General features: G+C 47.9%; 7 protein-coding genes across 7 annotated transcripts; 3 read left to right on the forward strand and 4 right to left on the reverse strand.

The window, feature by feature from the left end:
* Positions 1 to 2,680: 2,680 nt before the first annotated feature.
* FTJAE_11631 (uncharacterized protein) lies at positions 2,681 to 3,493 on the reverse strand (the record flags this gene model as incomplete). Its single annotated transcript, XM_037344594.1, has 1 exon — positions 2,681 to 3,493. The coding sequence occupies one exon, from the start codon at positions 3,491 to 3,493 to the stop codon at positions 2,681 to 2,683; it is 813 nt and encodes a 270-aa protein (XP_037201310.1).
* A 672-nt stretch (positions 3,494 to 4,165) lies between these two features.
* FTJAE_11632 (carbohydrate esterase family 3) lies at positions 4,166 to 9,622 on the forward strand (the record flags this gene model as incomplete). Its single annotated transcript, XM_037344595.1, has 10 exons — positions 4,166 to 4,604; positions 4,686 to 4,780; positions 4,855 to 4,997; positions 5,149 to 5,515; positions 5,589 to 5,616; positions 5,674 to 5,926; positions 5,977 to 6,251; positions 6,329 to 6,587; positions 6,647 to 7,906; positions 7,981 to 9,622. The coding sequence occupies 10 exons, from the start codon at positions 4,166 to 4,168 to the stop codon at positions 9,620 to 9,622; spliced, it is 4,761 nt and encodes a 1,586-aa protein (XP_037201311.1).
* Positions 9,623 to 10,908: 1,286 nt separating this feature from the next.
* On the forward strand, positions 10,909 to 11,260 carry FTJAE_11633 (uncharacterized protein; the record flags this gene model as incomplete). The annotated part of the gene is made up of 3 exons (XM_037344596.1): positions 10,909 to 11,013; positions 11,078 to 11,190; positions 11,239 to 11,260. 3 exons carry the CDS (start codon positions 10,909 to 10,911, stop codon positions 11,258 to 11,260), a joined length of 240 nt encoding a protein of 79 aa, XP_037201312.1.
* Positions 11,261 to 11,628: 368 nt separating this feature from the next.
* Positions 11,629 to 12,344, reverse strand: FTJAE_11634 (glutathione S-transferase; the record flags this gene model as incomplete). The annotated part of the gene is made up of 3 exons (XM_037344597.1): positions 11,629 to 11,793; positions 11,848 to 11,865; positions 11,940 to 12,344. 3 exons carry the CDS (start codon positions 12,342 to 12,344, stop codon positions 11,629 to 11,631), a joined length of 588 nt encoding a protein of 195 aa, XP_037201313.1.
* A 379-nt stretch (positions 12,345 to 12,723) lies between these two features.
* On the reverse strand, positions 12,724 to 15,066 carry FTJAE_11635 (beta-lactamase; the record flags this gene model as incomplete). The annotated part of the gene is made up of 2 exons (XM_037344598.1): positions 12,724 to 13,131; positions 13,987 to 15,066. 2 exons carry the CDS (start codon positions 15,064 to 15,066, stop codon positions 12,724 to 12,726), a joined length of 1,488 nt encoding a protein of 495 aa, XP_037201314.1.
* A 2,770-nt stretch (positions 15,067 to 17,836) lies between these two features.
* On the reverse strand, positions 17,837 to 20,463 carry FTJAE_11636 (Hsp70 chaperone protein; the record flags this gene model as incomplete). Its single annotated transcript, XM_037344599.1, has 10 exons — positions 17,837 to 17,916; positions 17,997 to 18,158; positions 18,207 to 18,306; positions 18,407 to 18,617; positions 18,673 to 18,794; positions 18,847 to 18,946; positions 19,001 to 19,259; positions 19,313 to 19,396; positions 19,445 to 19,475; positions 19,531 to 20,463. 10 exons carry the CDS (start codon positions 20,461 to 20,463, stop codon positions 17,837 to 17,839), a joined length of 2,082 nt encoding a protein of 693 aa, XP_037201315.1.
* Positions 20,464 to 20,808: 345 nt separating this feature from the next.
* FTJAE_11637 (uncharacterized protein) lies at positions 20,809 to 22,799 on the forward strand (the record flags this gene model as incomplete). Its single annotated transcript, XM_037344600.1, has 3 exons — positions 20,809 to 21,321; positions 21,371 to 22,202; positions 22,387 to 22,799. The coding sequence occupies 3 exons, from the start codon at positions 20,809 to 20,811 to the stop codon at positions 22,797 to 22,799; spliced, it is 1,758 nt and encodes a 585-aa protein (XP_037201316.1).
* Between the last annotated feature and the right edge of the window lie 372 nt (positions 22,800 to 23,171).

A 23,171-nucleotide genomic window follows, 5' to 3' on the forward strand; every position in this document is an offset into this window, starting at 1 on the left:
ATAATCTATTAATTATAAATATATTTTACTTAAATTTAAAAGATATCTTTTAAGAAGCTTATAAAAGAAAATAGAGATAAAACTTAATTAGTTTTATTTTGCTTTTATAGTTATATTATATTTATTATTATACTTTTATTACTAAAGCGATAAAGAAATAAGAATAAAGTGAAACAGCGGGTGCTTATAAATAGCCCTGACTATAAGATATATATAGAGTATAAAAAAGGACAAGAGATACATTAACCATAGACCACAATAGCGTCTGTTGAAGAATGCAATTGAATTCCGGCCGAGGCACTTTATCTTTTTGAACCTCGGTTAGAATCAGGGGAACCCTCCTGCAGATTCCTATAATGGCTAATTCTGTATGTTGCTGCCAGGATACAGAACCAACATGCATAAGACCAACAAACACCAGATAAACTAGCGGCAAGACGGCATGAGCCACCCTCTCACTCCAACTCAGATTTTTCTTTTCCTTATCAACTCGGGAAATGTCAGTTGCCTGAGACATCGACACAATGGAGATCAAGCCTGCACGTCCCAGCGTCATTCGGCGGACTTTTATCTTACCAATGCTCATCATTGCCTTCCTTATCATAAGCCGCGCATCCCCCGATTATAGCCCCTTTCTAGTACATCTACACAACACCTTGACCGAGTTTAGCACTAGAGGTCAACTGACCCTGGAGCTCTTCGCTCCTTTATCCGCTACCCTTGGGCCGTCTCAACCAACACTGAAATTTCTGACCTGCACGTGTCACTTTTTATGGACCTTGATCGCCGTTGAATTCCTTCGGGTGTTAAAGGCCGACGGAAATTTCACGGCAGGCAGCCATTACAAGAAATCTGTGTTGTATTGTGTGATTTTCAGCACAGCCACGTTCTGGTCCAGCTTGTTTAGACCTGATCATCTTCTTGCGCTGGTATGCACTGTTTTTCACTTAGTGTTGTGTCAGAAGAGACTTATAATTCAATAGTTAAACAACCTTTCAGATGGCTGTCTGATTCTGGCCATAGTATCATCCATTTCCTGGCAAAACTATCCTCGATGTTTACAAGCACTGCTTTCCCTCGGTCTTGGGGAGTTCTTGGTGCTCATTAGCTATATGCTAGGTTGCAATGACCTTGATGCTGTTATAGCATATCTTCTATGGACTGTTGCTCGAGTTAGAAAAATGACTGGGAAAATCGCAGACCTCAGCTACACGCCTGTGAGTCTAACCAATATGCCTTGCTAAGTACGCGACTCTTAACGTTGAACGACTATAGATTCGCCTTGCTCTGGAATGCAGCGCTAATATTGCCTTTGCGTATGTTATTTGCCCAGTATTGGCCAGGTTGATGGTTGGATGCCTTATCCCAGCGTCCGAATCAGCTGCTGGGGGTAACTATAACCTCTCTTATTTCTCAGCCTCTATGCGGAGACACCTAACCCCATTCCCTGCACTGGACAGAATCTCAATGCCAGGCCAGATTGGATCTGGTATCATGGATTCAACAGCTTATACTATGTACCTTCCAGGGGCAGGCTTTCTCTGGACCGACAGTATGATCTGGCAAGAAAGTCTTCCTGAAGAGATGCTCGACTCCTTCAATGACCATGTTGATGAAGATGGGGAACGTTGGTCTATTGAAGGTTCACACCGGGTATTCTTCCAGGACAGGTTTCTCACTCGCTATTTTGGGAACTTCAGAAATATCCTCGCCCCCCAAAAATGTCGCAGCGGTCGCGGCGGATCTCTTCGGGCGATAACGTCCGTCTACATGACCCGGTAACTGCCCGTTATCTTTGCGTGATACCCGGGGAGCGAGTCGTGAGTGAAGCAGGCTATTTTGGTATGAATAGCAGCATTGAACATGATCTCGACAGGATACGAATAGGGCAAGTCCATTTGACAACTTGACTCGAACTAATGCTAAAAGAGTATTGTAGAACTAGCGAAACTGCCTCTGGGGACTGTGACTGGATGGTTCACTATAATAATGTTCAAGATGGCATCGGTCTATATAGCCTAAAGCATCAGTGCAACCTAGCTACGACGTATCGCTCGATACCTAGCTCTGAGGTTGCCCCAAACAACGACACCGTGATTCGTGTTCTTGATCTCAAGCTTGAGGCAAGTTGCACGATCAACGCTAGTAAATGGAGCTCACTCCTATATCTAATCGAAACCATAGCTGACACTACGCCGTTAAAAGCCCCAAAGGGCGGGAGCTCCATTGTTAACAACCTCGGCGCGTTTCGAAGAGGTACAGAGTATTGGATAGCGCGTCGACAACTTTCTCACTTTCGAAGATTTCATAGCCACCTCCAGGAACAATCAGTTGGAAGTGAAATATATGAGCTCGATGGATCGCGTCGGCCATTGGATATTTCCAGACCAGAGATAGCCATATCTGTCTTGTATTTGACTATCGGTGTGTGTGCCGGGCTGATCAAGCGTCGGTTACCCGAAAAAGCTGGCCGATCGACCCTGAGTGATTTATGGAAAGGATTTGGATCTACAGGTGTTTTTGTGTTGTGTCACTTTTGTGGCTACTACTTGCTTGGGATTAAAATGCTGTATTCATCTCGGGCTTCTGGACTTATGAGCTTGTATTGCTTGACGGAAAGCCTCTTTTAGAGGTAAAAGAATATGGTACGATAGACCTCGAACACGCGTCACTTCTATAATCATACCAATCCTTCCAAGCTAGTTATGTCATCCTCGAGGTCTTCCTCAGTTTGCTCATTGAAATGAGCATAGAAGCCAAGGAACTCCTCCACACTATCATAGACATCGCTGCACCACTCTTCATCATGGACTCCATATCTCCATTTCCACTGCTCGTTGTCCTCATTCCGGGAGTATAGCGCGTATGAGCCGCCCCAACCACGAGGCCCACCACCAATCTTGAACACTATAGCAATTTCCCAGTCCCCCCAAAGCCCGGTGAGTTGATTATGGTCCCCTGCTGCATCACTCCCTGCTGGCACACCCACAGCTTGAATCATGGCTTTCATCTTGCCGGGTCTGAGAGGGGTGATGAAGTCGATCTGAGATGTTTCCCTGTGAAATGGAAGACCCGGACCCGTGATGCCACTGACAAGCGTACAGAGGTACTCTAAGTCCGAGGGGGGGAATTCAGCAACCTCCACGCCCCTCTCTGCAATGCTTGCTTTGATGCCGTTGAAGTATTCTCGTCTTAGTGAGAGGTTCACTGGATCATCGTCCACGCCCTCGAGCGAGGCCGACGAGATCAATGAAGGAATGACGCTCTCATCAAGGATCTCTCGTGGCGCTTCAATTGACTCGGGAACTTCAATGAGCTCTTGGATTGCTTGCATTCGTAGGCTCTGTGCGGCCGGTTCTGTACAGTTCGGCGGGATAGGCTCAGCTTCGACCTTTTCCACTAGAGTACGGAGCAAGAATAGATTGTGCTGCAACACCGTCTCACGGTACCGGCGAAGAGCGGCTGCGATCTGCTCGCGTCTCTCTTCATTCATGTTGGGTGGGTGTCTAATCATTACCCTGACACTGTCACAGGCTTGGTTCTTATCCCCGAGAGATAAGGCATGGGAGGGATACTTTCGGCATCAACTGCCTGGGGTCGGTTATTTTCATGTGAAAGTGTTGTTGGTGATATTCCATCCCTGCCTAACTTTAGGTTCCTTAGAAGGGTACTTTTGCAATCCGAAAAGTGCTAATTCATATGGAGAAGTGCCCGACGTCAAGTTGCCGACATAGCCGTTTAACCTTGCCACTAACTATAAACTGGGGATTGAGGGGTAGGCGAGATGCAGGGTTTTGATGTGACAGAGTTGTTCCAGACACGAAAGAGGGTCTACTGTAGCCGGAACGGTGCTCCGCGCCTTAGTCTCTAGCCAATTACCGTTCGTACTCTTGAAAGAGACATGAAGACCTCAACCTCAAGAGAACCATGTACGAGAAGATTGTGATGTTGGTTCTAAGCTCAGTGCCATATGCATGTTGGTTAATACAAGTTGACAAGTTGAAAGCATGTCATGCCTTGTCGCTTCCTGTAAGCCTCTCTAGGCTTAAACCGGGTGGAAATCTGGAATATAAAGTGTTCAGAATTGCCATAGCAAGAGATAATTGAACATGACACCAGAAACATCATTCTTGAGTGGACGATAATCTTTGAAACATCTTTAACCATGCGTCGAACTAGTGAAATTCTCCGTACGGCTGTATTTGCTGCCCTTAGTTGTGGCCTCCTCCTATCCGGTCTCGTTTCGGGCCAAGAAACCGATACCATCTCATATTCTCCAGCAAAAAGCACAGCTAATGCCCCCGGTCGTATCGAGTTCTCCTCGGCGGTACATTTGGCGTCTTCTATTTCATGGAGCCTGCATCAGCTTTCAACTATTCCTGCACTCCCCTTGCCAACTAACATCAGTTCTGTCCCTCAGTATGAGATTGTCAGTAAACTTTCTCCTGCCCTGCCGCCTTTACAAGCTGGGGTTAGCTTTGGCCCAGTCAATGACATGATCGCGGACATGATCGCCTCAACAAATGTGTCCAGCCCAGCCCTTTCGGTGGTTGCACGCCAGTCAACTCTGAGGGTCATGATTGTCGGTGACTCCATGTCTCAAGGTTCGATGCCTCAATACCGCTGCTCAGTAGACTCTCAAAATATTCCCTCAAAGGGCGTTTCCTAACGGCTCTTCACAATAGGTCGCGAGGGTGACTACACCTGGCGTTATAGAATCTGGCAGTTCTTCAAGCAGAATGGTATCGCCGTTGAAATGGTTGGACCCTATAAAGGCACGGTATGTATTAATGAACGAAGACCGAACCTTTACTCTTGATCAATATGATCATGCTAAGTATCAAACTTTATCAGGTACCGCCGGATCCACCAACAGCACCCTCACCTCCAATTCTGTATGGAAAACCAGTTCCTTCTAGTGCTCCTAAAACATCTGGCGGCTATGCTGCAGACGTGGACGAGGAATTCCTGTCAAACTGCAACCACTTTTCTGCATGGTAAGACAAATCGATAACCCTCCCTTGACCTTCCTCAGTAAATCCTAGCCTTGAATCCAACCTTTCCTTCACATACACCTATCTAACGCTCTTCCTAACATACTTGGTCCAGGGGTATGTAGGATTCGGAGATCCCAAACCCGTTTAGTAGGTCGTCTATGGTGCTGATAGGACATCCAGGGAGGCCTGTTGCGGTCGACAAAGGATTGATCGCGAATGTCCTTCGGTCGACACCTGCAGATCTTATTCTCTTCATGCTCGGCTTCAATGACATGGGCTGGTTCTACAGCGACGCTGCCGGGACTCTGGATAGCGTCGATACCTTTGTCACTAACGCCCGAGCTTCGAACCCCAACGTCAAGATTGCCATGGCTGACGTGCCTCAGAGGAGTTTCATTCAGGGTCGGAATGACCTCGTGAAGAACACCGAGATATATAACAAGCTGCTTCCAGACTATATATCCAAGTGGTCTACGAAGCAATCCCCCATACATTTAGTACCACTTGCGGATAACTATGTAAGTCATCTGATCTAGAAGCGGTTCGTCGATGGTAGAAGCATGCTAAAACATCTACTTTCTCTCTGTTCAGGACTGTCAACCCAGTGGCTGCCCCTCAGGTATGTACTACTTTGGTGGAAATCGTTGTTTTGTGCTCATGTCACTAACGCCAGTAGGTACTGACGGCTTATACCCCAATGCTCTGGGGGAGTTCCAGATCGCTAGCATTTTCTCCAAAACTCTGGTGAAGGGTTTCAATCTAGGCAAGAATCCAGTTCAGGTTCCTACCCAGGGCGACTCAGCTTTGGCCCGGCCCTTACCGCAACCATCCAACTTCCGCGTCTTTTCCTCTCCCCAGCCGCCACCTGGGATCCAGGCAAGTAACAACGCCTCTGATCATGTTTTCTACGACACTCAGCCGCGTGATCTGTATTTTCACTTTTACTAACTAAGCAATGGGTAGTCTACGGTGCTTATAGTTACGATGTAACAGTTTCCATTGATGGTGGCGCCAACACATACTCCCCAACAACTACCTTATCCAACAGATGGGATTCGCAGTGGCCGCTTGAAGGCTGGACATACTCTGTTTCTGTGCGAGCTCGCTACGGAGACTACTCCGTGGGCCCTTATACATCAAAGCTATCTGCCAAGGCCACCCCGAAACTGTCAGATCCGCCGCAAAATGTGAAGGTAGAGCCCGGTGCTGATGGGTTCACTGTAACATGGGATCCTCCAGCAGGACCAAATACTGGTATGTCAGACTTTTTCAGCAACTCCTTGCTTCAAGATCACCATGGCTAACCAGCACAATTACTTGTGCAAAATCAGACTCGATTGTCGAATACAACATCTTGTATTGGGATTGGAGCCCAGACGACTGCGAAATTATTACCGGTGCAGCTTTCACTAGCTCGCCTGCGGTTATCAAAGGACTTACTCCTGGTCGGAACTATCTGATTGCCCCCGTTACTTGGAACGAAAACGGCCAAGGCCTACCTTTCTTCGCCAATAACGCTGTTCCAGGCGCTGGGACACCACCAGTTCCTTCGGATCTCAAGATTCTGTCTATAGACCCCACCACTGTTCAGTGAGCCCCCCTTAGCAACGATATTCTCTCTACTATGGTAAGCATTGACATTTTCATAGCATCACTTGGACCGGATCCGACTCCGCTGGAGGTTACCATGTCTGGAACCGGAACGTCCTCGAAAAAGGAAGCAAGTTTGCAATCGTTGCTAACATTACCGGTTCGACCTGTCTTGATGACTTTCTGCTATTCCCAGGCACCTGGAACTATGAATGGTGCGTTTCTGCGTACAATGGAAATGAGGAATCTCCACAAGGACCAGCCAAGCTCGCACCATCTGTTGCTTCAGGTAAAAAAGATACTCCTGGTCCAACGTGTCCTGCGGCGGCAGCTTGGTGTCCTGGTGGAGGTGGTGTCTCGGTTCCGCCTGGCCAGAGTGGCACGCTTCCACCTACAACAGTTGTCCAGACTGTCACCACCAACGGCATGACCCTCACTATTACGTCTCTGTCGACTTCCACGGACGACGATGTGACTTCAACAATGACAACAGTTCCGCCTGGAGTCTCCCTTGAGGATTTCACCGATTTTCCAGTCACCACCAACATCTGGATCACAACAACCGGGAGCGACTCATCAACAACAGTCGTTCCCGTCATTCTGCCTTGTCCTACTTGCAAGCCAGTGATAGTCTGGGACACACCCGAGATTCCACGCGTCAAGTTCAGGTGGCCCAAGTTTCCGGAATTACCTACCTTCCATCTGCCATGCATCAAAGTCTTTGGTGTCAAGGTTGCGGGCCAGTGCCCCAAGCCTGAAGGACCAGCGCCTGTGAATGATGATCCTCCTCCGCATCCGAGACCCTCTGGTAGCCCTCCCAGTACCGAGGCTGACCCTTGTGAGTTTGACACCAGCTCGGGCATGTGCGATAACGGTAACTACCCTGTCTATGATGCAAGCTCAAATACGATCAACTGTGATGTTGCAAGCGATGAACTTGACTCCAAAGTCACTTCTTGTCAACGGAAGATAGACAGCAAGATGGATGCAGTTAAAACCTACTTGAAGGGCGAGAGCTCGTGTTGTCCGACATCTTCCAAAGCCAAGCATCAAGCCTCTGGGGGATATCTCCCATCACTCATCAACCGAGGCCTAGATTCTTTAGGCCTTAGACTGGACAGACGTGGAAGCGACTTCTGTCCCGCCAAGAATGAAGACCCCAGGAGCCCAGGCAAAGACAAATGCCTCGCTACTTATACATGCCCGCATGATCTGTATCCCAACGTCTGCGGCAATGCGAAATCAGCCATAAAGGTCCGCGGGGCGACATCGATATTGACTCATGCAAAGGGATCAAAGGTCCATGTCACACAACGCTGGTCAGTTGTCTCACTGAAACAAAGCAACAATTTTCCATACTCCGTTTTTACTGACGAGGCCTCCTTGACAACAGGTACAAAGGCCATTACTTTGCCAAGAGCAAAGATAGGCCAAAAGGAGGTTGGAAGCTTGAAGGATGCGAGGTGGAAGAGTACCCTTTTGGTTCTGGCAATCCCGATCGCTCAAAAGACGCCAGTGCCGTGCTTCGGTTGATTCCTGGTGGCCCTTGGTCTGAGAAGTTGGAGAATCAGATCGCCGGTAATCATTTGAGACTTTGGATCGAGTCAGTGGCGAAGAGGTATAACGATTTCCAGGAGAAAGATACAGGTACAAACCCAAAGATCGACACTGAAGGCATTGTGTACTGCGTTGATTTTGATCCCAGTTTTACCAAATACCTGCCGGAAGATTTGGTGGATGAAAACTTCTGTGCTGCCAGGTACGGGCCGGAGTTCACCTTGGTGAATAACGTTGTGGTTAATAAAGTCCGCACGTGGGATCCATGGTTTGACGTACCCAACACCGACCGCAAGAAACCGGAGCTCATGCACTACCTCGACTCCAAGGATAAGATGGTGAAGAATCCTACAGAGGATGATTATGCAGTCTACGCGCTACTCCCTCCAACATATTGTCGGTATCCGTCACCGGGAAAGTATGACTGGGACCAGGATACAAGTTCGTGGAGTTTGGACTCTGATTATCAAGCACTAGGGAGGCAGGACAGCATCGTGGCGAACGAAAGGTGTACTGACCCACCAGAGGATTCTGGTAATGACGATGGAGCGCTTATAAAGCGTAACGACAGTCACATTCAGGCGATGGTAAATAGTCAAGAGCGGACGCATGCTCGGGACCTGACTAGCAGACAAGCTTCATCGGGAGGCTTTCTAGATGCGAATGTTTATAAATGGTTGGGATGTGGTCAAGATGGCGAGGATGGGGAGGAGGATGACGCAGACGGCGACCCTTGTGATGACGACAGCAATCCTTGTGGAGATGATGAAGTCGATTTCCCCGATGATGCAGACCCAAGCCTTGATCCCCTTCCCGCCTCAGGCGTCACCACCCGCCCCGTCACGTTGCAGCCTCATCGCACAACAACGGCTCCATCGTATGCCTCTTGCAGCACGCATAACGCTGACCCTGACGGGGGTATAGCCAAAGGTTACTGCGTCTGCTCCGGCTCAACCTTTGCACTGTCCACTGACAGTAATGTCACGCCTGCCAACAGATGCGCCTACACGTCACCTCTACCCAAGACGACAATTTCCGTCTCCCAGCTCCCCACCGGCCCTACTGCTTCAACCCCATCCCCATCCCCATCGCCTTACGTCCTGGTCATCTACACCAGAGAGATCGAGGTCGCAGGGCACGGAGGCGTGACGGATACCTGGTGGTGGGACTGCGGGCCATTTGACAAGGGCAACCAGTCAGACAGTGATGTCTGTGCTATCAAGGATAACCCAATAGCCTACAGCACCGCCATAGGCCGAGCTTCACCAGCGCAGTATCCAACATCCTTGGCTACTTTTAGCCTTCACGGCCATTCGTCTTGTTCCTACCAGGGGCCGAACGCCGCGACAGTTGGTAGCGTGATATGTGATGATGGACTCACTGCCAAGTGCACGGCTGCTCCCGAAGCCTCTCAAACTTCTTTCGTTGATTGCACTAACGGGGACGAGGTCCCAAATGGTCTTGCAAGAGATTTGTAAGTGACGACTTCCATTCCTTTCATTTCCCTGTTATAACGTCATCCCTATTCGCTTCTCAGAGTTTACTAACAGAGCGTTCGATATAGTTGGTATAAGCGTCTATCTTGCGACTACAACTGAGTTCCTGGTTCCTCTATGTTTCTATTCTCAACTGCCTTTCTTGAAGCCTGTCTGACCTGCCAATAAATGACGGTTACATGTTTAGAAGTTTTTCTTCAACTGTAGTGATTGTCTCAGAGCTTTCTATTTAATAGATACTCAAACGTAGACATAATGGTCTGGAATAAACAAACATTGGTGATCTGTCATTTTATCTTGATTTTGCTTCTGCTATATATAGGCCTTTCCTCCTATCCGATCAAGTCTTGTCCATACGTGGGCATGATGTCATCGATATTGCAATGCAATTCGTAAGGTCTACTACTTCTCAAAAGCTTGATAAATAGCCTTTCCATAAGCCTCAGCCCGATCACTACTAACAAAGTCCACCACCCATCTTATTCATAGCATGAGCAATCGTCATGTCCAGACCAGCATATGTAAAAAGGCCTATGACTTCGGCGGCCTCTCCGACAACGTTGCATTGTATCACACTCGCTGTGTCCCAAATTTGGAGCTTCAACAAGAGGCCAGTCCCCGCCGATGTCATCGTCATCCCTCGACCTCTCCCCTGGTATAGGTGGCAGCAGGGGTACTAGCACTGTGATACCAGTAAGAGGGGCTTGATAATCAAGCAACTCTCATACCAGAAAGAGCCCTTACTTCAGGAAGAAAACTGTGTAAGCCATATGTGGTGCGGTGGGCATGTGCTCGGAAGGCATACGCTTATCTCGCTGTAACCTGGGATATCAGAAGTTACAGGACTGTTATCGGAACATCTCTTTCCACCACTAAAGGTTTCTCATGAATGTTTTACTACAGCCCCCATGTCTTCCATACCTCTTTTCCTTTACAAAAGGTCCTGCTCTACCAATGGGCACAGGTATTGCCACAAGAAGCAGCTGCATAAGTCGGCCGATCCCCGCAGCTCGTCATGATAGCTCGTATCAACACGTCGGCCGATCCAAGCAATGGGCGGATCAAAAGGCGACAATTTGACGCAATACGACACAGCTAACGTTAGTAATGACTTACTTAAGCACCTGAACGGCAAGTCACTGTCGGCGGCGGCCGCCAGTATAGACACGATAGCTAAAATTATAAATTGGGCGCCGGCCTCGACTCAACTTCGGACTTGAGCAACTATTACATTTCACATAAATCAAATCCCCTCAAAATCACAAATCATGAGATCCAGTCTTATCATTCTCGCCGGCATTGCTGCAGTCCAAGCCGCTGTTGCAGCACCCCCAGTAGACGGCCATCTTTCGGCTCGCGGACGTACAGTTGCTGTAAGTGCTCTCTCTACCTTTGGAATTCAAGGCGCTTGGCACATTCTGATACAATAATGCACAGCGCGCTGAGGTGGATAGCCCTGGCGGAAAGGATTGGAAACGTGCCGAGATGGATAGCCCCGGCGGAAAGGATTGGAAGCGTGCTGAGCTGAACAGCCCCGGTGGAAAGGACTGGTAAGTCATATATAGAAGGTGTAGTAGTACTGTGTTGTATGAAGACAGTGGGGTCGTGCCATGGAGGTGAGAGAGATCTGATTTGTGCATGGCTATTAACAATATTGTTTTCTTTACCTATGTCCTCTAAGGCGCCTCCCTCGATCACTTCAACGGGGACCTGCTGGGTCTTGTATATACCTTGCTTTGTTTGTTTGAGAGATCACGATAACAGCCGACTGAGTAAATTCCTCCACATGATGTCAGAACCCAATATAGTGTCAGAGGTGTGTCTATTGGCTATACTATGGTTCTCTTTGAGGTCAAAGGACCACAAAAGACACAGGTTGCAAGCAAAGAGACAATGGAATTTCGTCCACGGAGTTCTGTGATCCGGAGTATATTAAACATGGGCTTCATTGTTCGGAAGTCTGAGCCGCGAGTTTACCAACTGAGAAGTTACTGCTGTTGAAGCCGCTGAATAGCCGGCCTCTGTTCAATCTTCTTTTTCCAGGCCGCCAGGGCTGGGAATGCAGCAAGGTCCAATCCCATATAAGTCAACCACCTGAGAGTAGCCCAGAGATGCGTGTCAACAATCGAGTACCAGTCCCCAAGGATATAATCCTGGTCATATAGAGAATTATCCAGAATCCGAACTTTCTCATTAAGCTCGCTTACTGCCTTATCCAACTGAGCCTTCAGGAAGGCGAAAGTTAGCAATTTGGTCTTGAGTGCTTGTGGAAAGGCTGGTAACAAAATTAAAGGCATACCTTCGACTTAGATGCCTGGCTTTCTCCAAGCGCAATTCCTTTCTTCCCAAGTTCAGTGCTTGACCAGACAATCCACGTCATAGCCTTCCCACGGGAGGTGCCGGGAGGGGGATAGAGCACAGGCGCTTCTTTATTATTAGGAGGACGCTCCACTCCAAAGGTTTCACCGAGGTACATAGTGATAGCAGAAGCTTCCCAAATGCTTACGCCATCGTGGACTATAGCCGGAACAAGTCCATTAGGGTTTACACCCTTAAGATACTCCGGGGTGCGGCTTTCTCCCTTTTGGAGGTCAACCTCGATTCTCTCCGCGATAGGCTCAGACAGTCCATGTTCCAGCTCAGCTAGGACCGCGACGGTTAAATCAGCCGTTGAGTATGTTTTGTAGTAGAGCTTGAGACTCATTGTCAACCGGATGTCTGTAGTATTAGAAGAGAAGTAGGATTGAAAGCTGTGGCATGGTCAATTCTGAAGATGGAATGTCGCAGATGTTTATACTCCAGGAGAATATGAAGGTTGTGATGAACAGTGAATACTCCCATAGCAGAGAGGGGACTTCATTCACGGCTCCTCACACTTTCAGCTCCTGCGGGGTATGCTGCACTTTGATCACAGCCTATTGGACATTAAAGTGAGAAGACCAATTAGTGCAAACCTACAGGCGAGGAAAACGCTATGACCTCTTAGTTGGCACATAGGAACAAGGACACGCCATTATTGGGATGATTGGGTACGCGATAACAGCTACACGATCACCAAGGGTTCAAAATTCATGAAGAATCAATCAGCTGGATGATTCGCCACCATCAGTTGACTTGTCCGCAACACAGCATGAGACTCCGCGCCTTTTCAATGCCTCATTATATGCCCGAGTTCTAGCTCTATCCTCCTCTGTAGGTTTCCTAGGAATATCCTCCGCGTTGGGGTTAAACATATTCTGGCGGGATACACTCCGGCAGTCGGCAGTGAGGAATCTCTCGGGCATTGGCAAACCATCGTAGTACTCTCTGATCTGCGCTGGATTGAGGCCAACGGCGTCAAGAACATTCCGTTCAGCGTCAAACGTACGAAGGACACCATCAAAGCCCAGTGCACTTATGCCATGTCCGTCTGGGTCTCTCTTCATCGATTGTCGTATATCGCGCAGTGACATGCTATCGCTCATAGGTTTTCGATCTGTGAGGGCTTGGGCCTAGAGTCGGTCAATGAATTCTGATTGTGATGAAACCTCTGGGAGATAGACGAACATCCTTTTGCAGCTTTTCTGTCATGCTGCCAGGGAGCCGTTGGAAGTGGTTGAAGATTGGAACAAACTGCAAGGATGCAGGTGAAATATGTAGTAATGGAGAAGTTGTCAGACGGACCATGTAGTGCGTGGGCAACGGCCACCTATATACGGACCAACAGAACGACCTCGCCTGGAAATCTCCGCAAGGCAGCAGCGGTGGAGTGCGGCGCAGTGTCTCCATCAGTCCGCAGGTAAGCGCTGCACTGGGTGTTTTGGTGACATATCTCAGGCAAACAATCTCTCCGATAACCATATTTAATATCTTCTTCACTCTGAATTACTCTCGCCTACATGTCACCCATTTTCTTCACACGAAACTTGCTGTCTTTGCACTTTACCAGCATTTTAGGGACGTGATAGATCATCCAAAAGTCCCGCTGTTGGTCCATTGGCCTGCAGGTCAAAAGTCCCTCGTCTGTCAAACAGCCAACAACGCTAGAGACAATTCGGAAGCCCTGTTAAATTGCATGTTATGAGTCAACCATGCATCGCGAGAATCATTCAGCTGTACCTTATAAGACGAAGCCGCTCTGGCCAACATGCAGTGTTTTTCTTGTATGCCTAATAGATTCCTCGGCTAACAACCCTTACTCAGACCGGACTATCTCTTGTTAAGCTCACGCGGACGTCATTGATGTTTCAGTGACATGAACGCGGGTCTTATATAATATGTGTCGGTCATATAAGAAGCTATATCTCTTATTTGTCAAATGCTTGATAAATAGCCCTTCCATAAGCCTCAGCCCGATCACTACTAACAAGCCCATCACCCATCTTGTTCATAGCATAAGCAATCGTCATACGCTTGTCCAGATCCATAATAATAGTCGAACCCCCCCAACCGCCCCAGAAACAGATGTTACCTTCCGGTATCCAAGGCAGTGCACCAGATGGCGTTAGTCCATATCCAATGCCAAGTCTGAACGGTAATCCAAGGACCAAGTCCTTTCCATTAGACTGTTCCTGGAAAATCAACTTGATAGTCTCCTCCGACAGTATCTTCTTGCCTTGGGTTGAGCCTCCCAGAGTGATTGCGGAGAGGATACGCGACAGTGAGCGAGAGTTGGCGTGGCCGTTCACAGCGCCAAGTTCAGCTTGTCTCCAAGGCCCGGTGTTAACAGAATTAGGATCGAGTGGTGGGTTGAGTAGCGTCTTGGCTTGAACTGATCCCTCTTCAAACTCTGGCATAACTCCCGTAAAGTCCGGAGGGATGATGGGAGAGATGCGGTCCCAGGTCTTCTCCGCCGCGCCAATCTGAAAGTCCGCATCCAAAGGACCTGCGATCTCAGTGCCCACAAACTCGCGTAGTGACTTTCCAGAAACGCGCTTAACCAGTTCTCCAAGCAAATGTCCTGAACATAATGCATGATATCCCGATGCCGTTCCGGGAGTCCACCATGGAGCTTGCTTTGCCAGCATCGCAGTTGTCTTTTCAACATCATACATGTCTTCAGTCGACAGCGGCTCTTCCCAGCCTGAGACACCAGACGTATGACCCAGCAAATGCCTAACGAGAACATCCTGTTTGCCGTTCTGCTCAAACTCAGGCCAGTAGTGCGAAACGCGCTCATTGACATCGATCAATCCCCTGTCGACGAGCATGAGAACCGCGAGACTGGTGATTGTCTTTGTGCACGAAAACACATTGACGATTGTATCTTTTTCCCATGGCTTGGTTCGCTCCTTGTCTGCGTGTCCACCCCAGATATCCACAACTTCTTTGCCGTCGATGTCAATGGTTATTGACGCACCAACTTCTTCGCCTGACTCGAGGTACTTCTCAAGAAGAGAGCGAACCTCGTTGAATTTGGGGTCACAGTTTCCATGGATCTGAGCCATTATCGCGGCGGGGTCGTGTCCGGGTTGTGATGGGTTTTGTATGTTTGACTAGGTCTCCAGGATAACGTAGTCCCTTGGCAGCTCCTTTATACCTGTGACCCTTGGGACTAACGGCCAACATGCCGAGGCATCTTATCTTGATAGTGCTGTCCCGCGGGAAGCTAGTCTAGAACGCGGGGTACACCAGGCTAATTGTGGATGTGGTGTTTTTAGTTGTTTCATTTTGGTTAAGTGGGCTGCGGTCTGATGGGTCCACGAACGAATAACAATATGTTTAGCAGTAATGTTATTCGGGTGTTTGCAGCCCGATGGCAACCCTTCACTGCTTTCAGCGCAGTTTGCAATTGATGTATAGGGCTGCTATAAATCTTTATTTTTTAAAGAACGATAAAAGAACCTTATACGTAAGTATAAGACTGTTTAGTTTTGCGAGAGGCCGAGACTTGATAATGATCTGATCTTGCCATGGCGTATACCCAATAACATCAGCTCGTGAAGTGCGTGGCTTGCATATTAATCAAGGATCGAGACCGTTCTGAAGAAGCCATCTTGTTCTGGCTAGCTTCAACTTGTCAAGCCTCTAGTTCATCTCGCCTAGACACGCCTCGCTTAAGTTTATAATAAGTAACAAATGATCAGTAGTCATTGCGTCTTGGGTGATCAGTTGCTTAATTAAACGTCTTCTCAATGAGCTGAATGAGATCGAAGTGCTTTAGTATTATGAATTGTCTCCGGTTCTCCAAGCCCAAGAACAAAGTTCTTGCATCAGAAACTAGACTTATTTATCAGTGCAAAGCGCTCAGCTTCACAGTAAAATTGTCAACATTGGTAGCCAAGTGTTTGCTGTAAATCACAATTCATGAAATTGCTCGTCGATCGCGACTTGTTGGGATAATCGCTTTCAAGACCGTTTTCATTGACTCAAATGGTCCAGAGGCTTAGCCCAGGGCTCTCGGCGTAACTATGAAGATTACCTTTGGTGAATGGCGGGGACGATCTGAATGGTGGATTGTTGTTGGATTTTAACGGTGAAGGTGAATGACTTTACAGATTCGACATAACATCTCTCCAGACTGGCTGACGCCAAGACCAGTGAGTGCTTTGTTGATTCGCAATTAGCGGCCCAGGCTCTAAATCATCCTTGCCTTGCAGGGTGAAATGCCGACAAAGTCACAAGGATTCAACGCAGAACAATAACGTGGTTAACAGTAGAATTGGCTTTTTGCAGATATAGGGAAACGAACGTATCCATCTCGCATCTAGGTTAGTTTAGCGAATGGACGGTGAGTCTTCGGGCCAGAAACTGATACGCGAAGATATGCCGACCGATCTGATTGACGTGCAGATCGCGTGCCACGCACTAACGGACTCTCGGGGAATAAGATATCTGACAAGACTAAAAGTCTTTGTTCAGGCACCTGAATCCATGTCAGCAAGATTGAATGACTGCCTTGATTCTGCTCGAGGTGGGGTCAAACATACGTTTCCCGGTGGCTGAACAGCCCTCCGAAGCATCCGAAACCCAACATGATTCGCCATAAACAGCCCAACCCGCGAATAGCTGAATGTCTTGTGATCTAATAGAGTCGCTATAATATGCGGGGAGGCGCCGCACTCTATTCCAGCCTGTCGATGATGCCACTTTTCCACCTTTCATCTAGCCTCAACGTCTTTTTTTGCACTTACAGCAAACTTACAATACTAGAGCAACCATGGCAAAGACAAAATCTAGAATTCAACCGTTTTTGGAGGCTATACGTAACGCCAGACAACTCATCTTCACCGTCATCGTCATCGCTATTTTCGCTATTGCGTGGTTGGTCCAGGGTGGTTCGATTGACATGCCAGAATGGACTAAAGACATGCGACATCTTGATGGGGACGACTGGACGAAATATGCGGTGATAATCATCGTCGCTGTTTGTGTGGTTTTTGCGCTCATGATGGCGACGGGGATAGCGTTATTGAGATCCGATAACGCTCATGGTTATTCCTGATTTCGGATGCTGCGGAGGTAAGCCACTTGTTAAGCGGAGGTACAGAAGAAATGACTGATGATCGCAGACATAGAAGCTTTCGAACCGCGATGAGGATAAAATATTAACTGATTTATGAGGCTATGATAGAAATGGATATATAGCGAGCGCCGACTTTATGTCATTTTGGGATTTGTACCAGCTTGGACTTGGGTTGGACTGCGCCGCTGCGGTAATGATAATGTGATTCCCCTATCAGGATGATTTATTTGCCGTCATTGGTTATACATGTTGGAGTTAAGGATAATTGATTTCAATGATGCAGTTGTTTTTTGTGGCTATTGTCCTTGTTCTGAAACCTCCCTAGTCCAAGCAAAAGCAGAGCCTCAGACCAAGGCACATCAAGATATCTCGGCAATAATCGCGACGTTACCCCATCACCAGCATCTTTATAGTTACTTTGAACTATCGCGCCCACAGGCAGCTCTCATTCTAGCGACAAGACGTAGATCCTTGACTTGCGATATGTGGTCCTCTGTCGGATCTTCTAAACCCTCTTCTCGTCCCAGGACTCCATCTAGTATACACAAGGCAATTGCATCTCGGACGTTGATATCTCTGTCAAGATTTACCCGCTTACGGTAATCTGGCTCTAAAGGCGGGTAGGTGTTGTGTTATCTTGATCTCATTTCCTCATGCAGCATCTCTAAATAACCCAGTTCTCAATGCTTCTCACTCAACGCTCACGTAAATCCCATCAACCTCCATAGAAACATTCTCCCAAGTATCCGTATCTATTTCACTCCCGGCCTGAATCCAGAAGCGATGTTTATGCGACACTTCTTGACCACCTTCTGGTCGTGGATGGCAAAACCTACAACCACGTGTCAGCTGAGATGAGAACATCTATGCTCGAAATGCAAGGGGGATAGATTCTCATCTGTGAGAACTTACATTCCAAGTCGCGATCCACAACCTTGATTGCCATCGTAAAGTCAATCCTATAATGCCTTTTCCCAATCTTTTGTTTATTACTTTTAACAACAGGCTCGATTGGGACTAGGCGATCTCGAAGAGAAGAGAAGTCCACTTCGATTTCACCGACATACTCGGCGCCTTTCAAGTCTCATTAGATATGTCTTCCATCGGGTTTCTCAAGCTCACCTTCGTTGTTGGGATGACTTGCGATTTTGTCGCATGATCTGACACATACAGCATCTCTCTGCAGATAAAGGGACGAACGGGCCAGACGTCGAATGTATGACTGCAGGCAAAGGGCTCACACTGCCATACCGATGGAACTCTTTCTCCCTGTGCTGTAGTCAGTTCTCTGGCGGATAGACTGTGTGTAGAAAGCAACTTACTAGCTTCAAGACCCAATCGATCGTTTGCTTGATATATGGCATTCCATCATGACGGTCCCAGGACGGCTTGAGACCTGCGTGCTCAGGGTACTGTCCGAAAGGCTCAGTCCGCAATATGCCATAACTTGAACGAGCTATCCTCTCTGGCCCATTCGCCTTGTTCAGAGCTCTAAGTACAGCTCCTGACGCTACCGCATTAATGATAGAAGTTCTGTATATCGGAGCCTAGTCAGCCTCGTAAAGATTACTTGCGTTCGGAAACAAACCCTTGCTGAGGTTCCATCAATGTGATGCGACAATTATGATCCCGACCGTATTCCACCAAGAATTCCTGGAGTCTTTGGCTAAGTGAGATTGAAGTTCCGAATCCTCCAATGAGAACAACTTTCTGTAAAGCCTCATGTCAGAGTGAAGGACCTGTTTGACTAACGGGAACTTACCCCAACGGTGTATCCTTTGCCTCTTGCTTCATCGAGCTGGCTCTTCACAATATCAGCGATAGCGTCTAGATGCTTGAAAAAGATCTCTCGAATCTTGAGTCTGTCGTCACCAGGTTAAGAAATATCCCAGCTGAGCTCTGGAGTTGAGACTTACCTCGGAATGTAAATGCATTCATTTCTGAAACCCTTGGCAGGATTGTCACGAAGTCCTTTAATGTATATCTCCTTCCTTGCTGTTTGCTGGTTATAGTCGTAGCCCCGCTTGATCCTCTTTTCGAATTCTTCGAATGTTATTCTCTCAACGATTCCATGAATGGTCTCGACGCCATCATTTAGGTATGTTTCCTCAGCAAGGAGATCGTTGAGATAGTCCCGGAAGCCTTCATTGAGATAACTCGATCCATGCAGACCACCTTTCAAACAACAATCAGCTATAGATGCAACGCATTTATATCACACCACATACCTCCAGGAGCGACTATCTCCGTCTCAAGCCTCAATGGCTCCTCTCTACTGACTCGATAGGTGTTCGCATCGACAGTTCCGCCACCTTGGTAATGTTGTTAGATATAAAGGCGCAACGGGGGTCAAATCATACCTGCATCTAGCAACACAAAACAATCTCCGGACTAGTGAATTATGTTAACAGTGTATCCCGACAAGAGTTAAGGGATATCTTTGTACCTTTATTTCAGCCGAGGTGGAAAGCATGTGTGCAGCTGCTGCCTCTGGCTCCGACACGATGAAGAGATTGTCAATACTCTTGTTCTGTAAATCAGCCCTTGTGAAGTTGGCTCTTTTCATAGCCACTGCTAGGCATGCCTGCATGTCCCGACATGCTTTCTGCGTCCAGATAGCAGGGACACAAAGTATCATTTCCTTCTCATAACTGTCGTCAAAGCCCTGACGGCGCAACTGAGCACGAGTATGCTCCAAAAGGTAGGTAAGGAAATCTGCGATGACATGAAGAGGTCCTTGGATTACATTCTTTCTCTTGAGCGTATCGATAGTCTTACTGACATCTCGCCTCACATTTTCAGTCATCGCACTGTTGTCAAGGAGGAGCTTGAATCGAGACAAAGGCTGGTTAGTCGTGTTGGAGTGTGTAGATGGACGATTCCAGACTTCGTGTACGCGGTAACCCCATCGGAACTCTTCCGAAACGTCCGAGATCATGGAAATGTCGCCGTCTTCGTCAGGTACCGGCACCTCAACTTCATCGCCGTTTTCCAAATGTCCCTCGGGGTTATCAAGATTGAAGTGATCACGAAAGTGTCGATCTAAGGGATATATCACCTCGGTAGGAACCTCCTTGCCCATTGGATCATTATAATGGTAGTTGTAGTTCTCGGGGTAGTTACCGATCGAACGAATAGACCTCGAGTCAACGGAATCCGATGGACATCCTTGGGGCACGTCAACGTAGGAAACTGCTGAGTAAGTAGTACCGAAGTCTACTGCAATGATTAGACGTTTTGGGAAGGGGTCTCCACGGTCCTCGTCTAGTAGGTCGAGGTTGATTGGTTCCGGTCTAATATGGTTCTCCTCAGATTGAGCTTGGTGATTGGGTGCATTTTCTCGACCTAGAGTCACCGTCGAAGACCTTGAGAACGACATGATCTAAGCGCATACAGTAAAATGGATAATTCGCGCATAGTAGGCCAGCAGCCCTCCTATTTAATCCCCTTATCTCTACAGCTGAGCCCCACGATCCGACAGCGAACCATCTCTCTAGGCAGCAAGGCAGAAACCTAACTATTATGGGAACGCGTGGATTTCGTGATGGCCAATAATAGCGTGTTGTTGGTTCGACAACTATGTATCATGGCACAGTTGACTGAATGCAATTGGACAATTTACGTATCACATCACCTGTGCGCAGCCTGCAGGACGACAGGGGTCGAACCAACACCAACTCCCGCTACTTCAAAGGCCTCCAACTTCTCCCCAAACAACTGCATCATGGCAAGAAAAAATAATCGAAAATCTAGGCGGCGTGCCAGGCCCAAGCCGACAGAGCGTTTCTCATGGAGCAAAACTGAACGACTTCAACTTCTAGCATACTTGAGCTGGTGCGCGCAATACTGTATAAAGTTCGAGGTGACGGCTCCTGGTTACCTTGAGAGGGTGACGGGACGGCAGTTTTCAAAGGAGCGCATCCGAGGGAAGCTGTACGAGGAGTGGAAAAGGTGGGGAACATGCGATAAATTCCATGAGCTATTTGAGGTAGGCACAGCAGGTCTCACACCTCTGGTGGGCGAGGAGCTGGAGGTTTTCCATGAAATGTTCACGAGCATAAGCCCTGCCCAAGGTGCACGCTGTACACGAAGCAGATCCTTGGGTCTTGCTGCAACATCAGGTACTCTCTCAGTTCCTCGTTCACTGTATTCAATCAGCAGTTCCAGGGAGCCCAATGAAGTGTCTACTCCGCTGGCTGGCAACTCAAACGTGGTACCCGAACGTCCAAGACAAAAGGTTAGAGATGTGACGCGAGGGAAATTGGTTTTGACTAATGGATGTATAGAGGAGGACAAAATCCTCTTTAGGGTCGGCAAGGCTGGGTTCCAACGATGATCCTAGTGAAGATGAGCTCGCAAGGGATGATGACCCAGGGAGAGTTAAAAGTGAAGATGAATCTGAACTAAGCAGACTTGCCTCGTCGGAACTATCATCTATGGAACTGCAGCTTGGCCCTGTTATTCCTGACTCCCAGGAGGACGCCATGACTGTCATCTCGGAAGCAGGATCCAACCCCCCCATGGAAGTCAGGTTAAGGCTGTCAGAGGCAGAGCTCCTCAAACAGAAGAGCTATTCTGTGACTTTGGAAAACCGGATATCTGAACTCGAAAGAAGAAACTACGACTTGGAACATTGCATTGACAATGCTAGCTCGTCCCCAGGTAATTTCAGTGGGGTTGAAGTTCGGCTTCGACAGGAACTAGCGAAATCGAAAGGTAGGCTTGAGCGAGAGGGACTTCTTATGGGGAGCTACAAGGACCTGGAAGCAGATAGGCTTGGGTTCCTCAACACCTCTCTCCGGGCAGAGTATGAGAACCTCTACTCAAACATCCGCAATACTTCCTCGACGATTTGCGATCTGAGTTTGGACGACGCCCTCCCAGAACAACGCACGAATTTCCCTCCCCTGGCGGATAATTGGGCCAAGCGCATTAGCGGGTACTGTCTGGGATGTCTTCTCGACCGATGTGAGGCAGCACAGATACCGAAGAGGTTCATCTTGGCAGCTACGGTGGCGGCCGGTATATTCGAGCTAGTTCTCGAAGATGTGTTTCCAGCCTTCCTGGCTGCTGACTCGCCACTCTTGGATGAATATAGATGGCATATTGAAACCGAAAGTAAGCATACCGTGCTGTTTACTTGTTTACCAAGACACCAAGCTAACAATACTAGGTGGGTGGAATGCGCTCCAACGACTTGACGTGATTTCCATTAGGTCACTTTTATCTGGCAAGGAACCTAAAAGAAGGATAATTTCAGAAAGGTCCGAGTGGCTTTCCACCTTAATGCTGCGAACTCTAGGCTATTTCCTGCCTCCGGAAAGTCGTGATATAACCCAGCGTTTGTCTCACAGCGACCCAGAAAAGGAGACTATCGAGGACATGAACACTACTTTGACGCATGTGTTAAAATTCAAGATCGAGCTTTTGCTGTCGGTAAAGCGGCTTAAGTATCACTTCTTCCGGCCGGGCACACTATTCGACGCGGAGAAGATGAAGGTCGGCCAATCTCAAGCTGGAAACATTGCACTTTTGGGTAAAGAGGTTAAGATCTGCCTACTGCCCGCTCTTTTCACTTTCCCAGAAGCAAGCAATGGGAATGGAATTGGAGGGGAGTCGGATCTTAGGGCAAGCTATAGTAAGGCTTTGACAGAAACATCAGCCAAGGATACGGAATCTCTGGTTCTTGTGGAAAAGGCAATTGTATTCCTTTAGTTACAATATTAGAAAGTATCCATGCTGTCGGCGATGTGCAATATGACCATCAAATACACCAAGGAACGTTGACTTGGACATCTTTGTTGGTTTAGTGCTATCAGGCCTTGTCAGGTAAGTCGTTGAAAATACAGATGCATGACTCGCTGGCATCCGAAACATAACGCGCCGATTGCCGGATCTCAGCCTTGGCTCGCCCTACGACTTAAATCTTCGGTGGAGTTCTAGTGGAGTTTTTAGTCCCAAACTCTGATCGATTAATGGGTCAAGTGACGACGTCTTGGCTTTCGTCACGAGCCAAGATAAAAAAATCAAGGAAGATGATATTTAATCTATAAAATAAAGAAATGCAATGCCCATACTACTCCAGAT

Source organism: Fusarium tjaetaba (genome assembly GCF_013396195.1).
Source record: "Fusarium tjaetaba strain NRRL 66243 chromosome Unknown NRRL66243_c0000294, whole genome shotgun sequence".
Lineage (NCBI taxonomy): Eukaryota > Fungi > Ascomycota > Sordariomycetes > Hypocreales > Nectriaceae > Fusarium > Fusarium tjaetaba.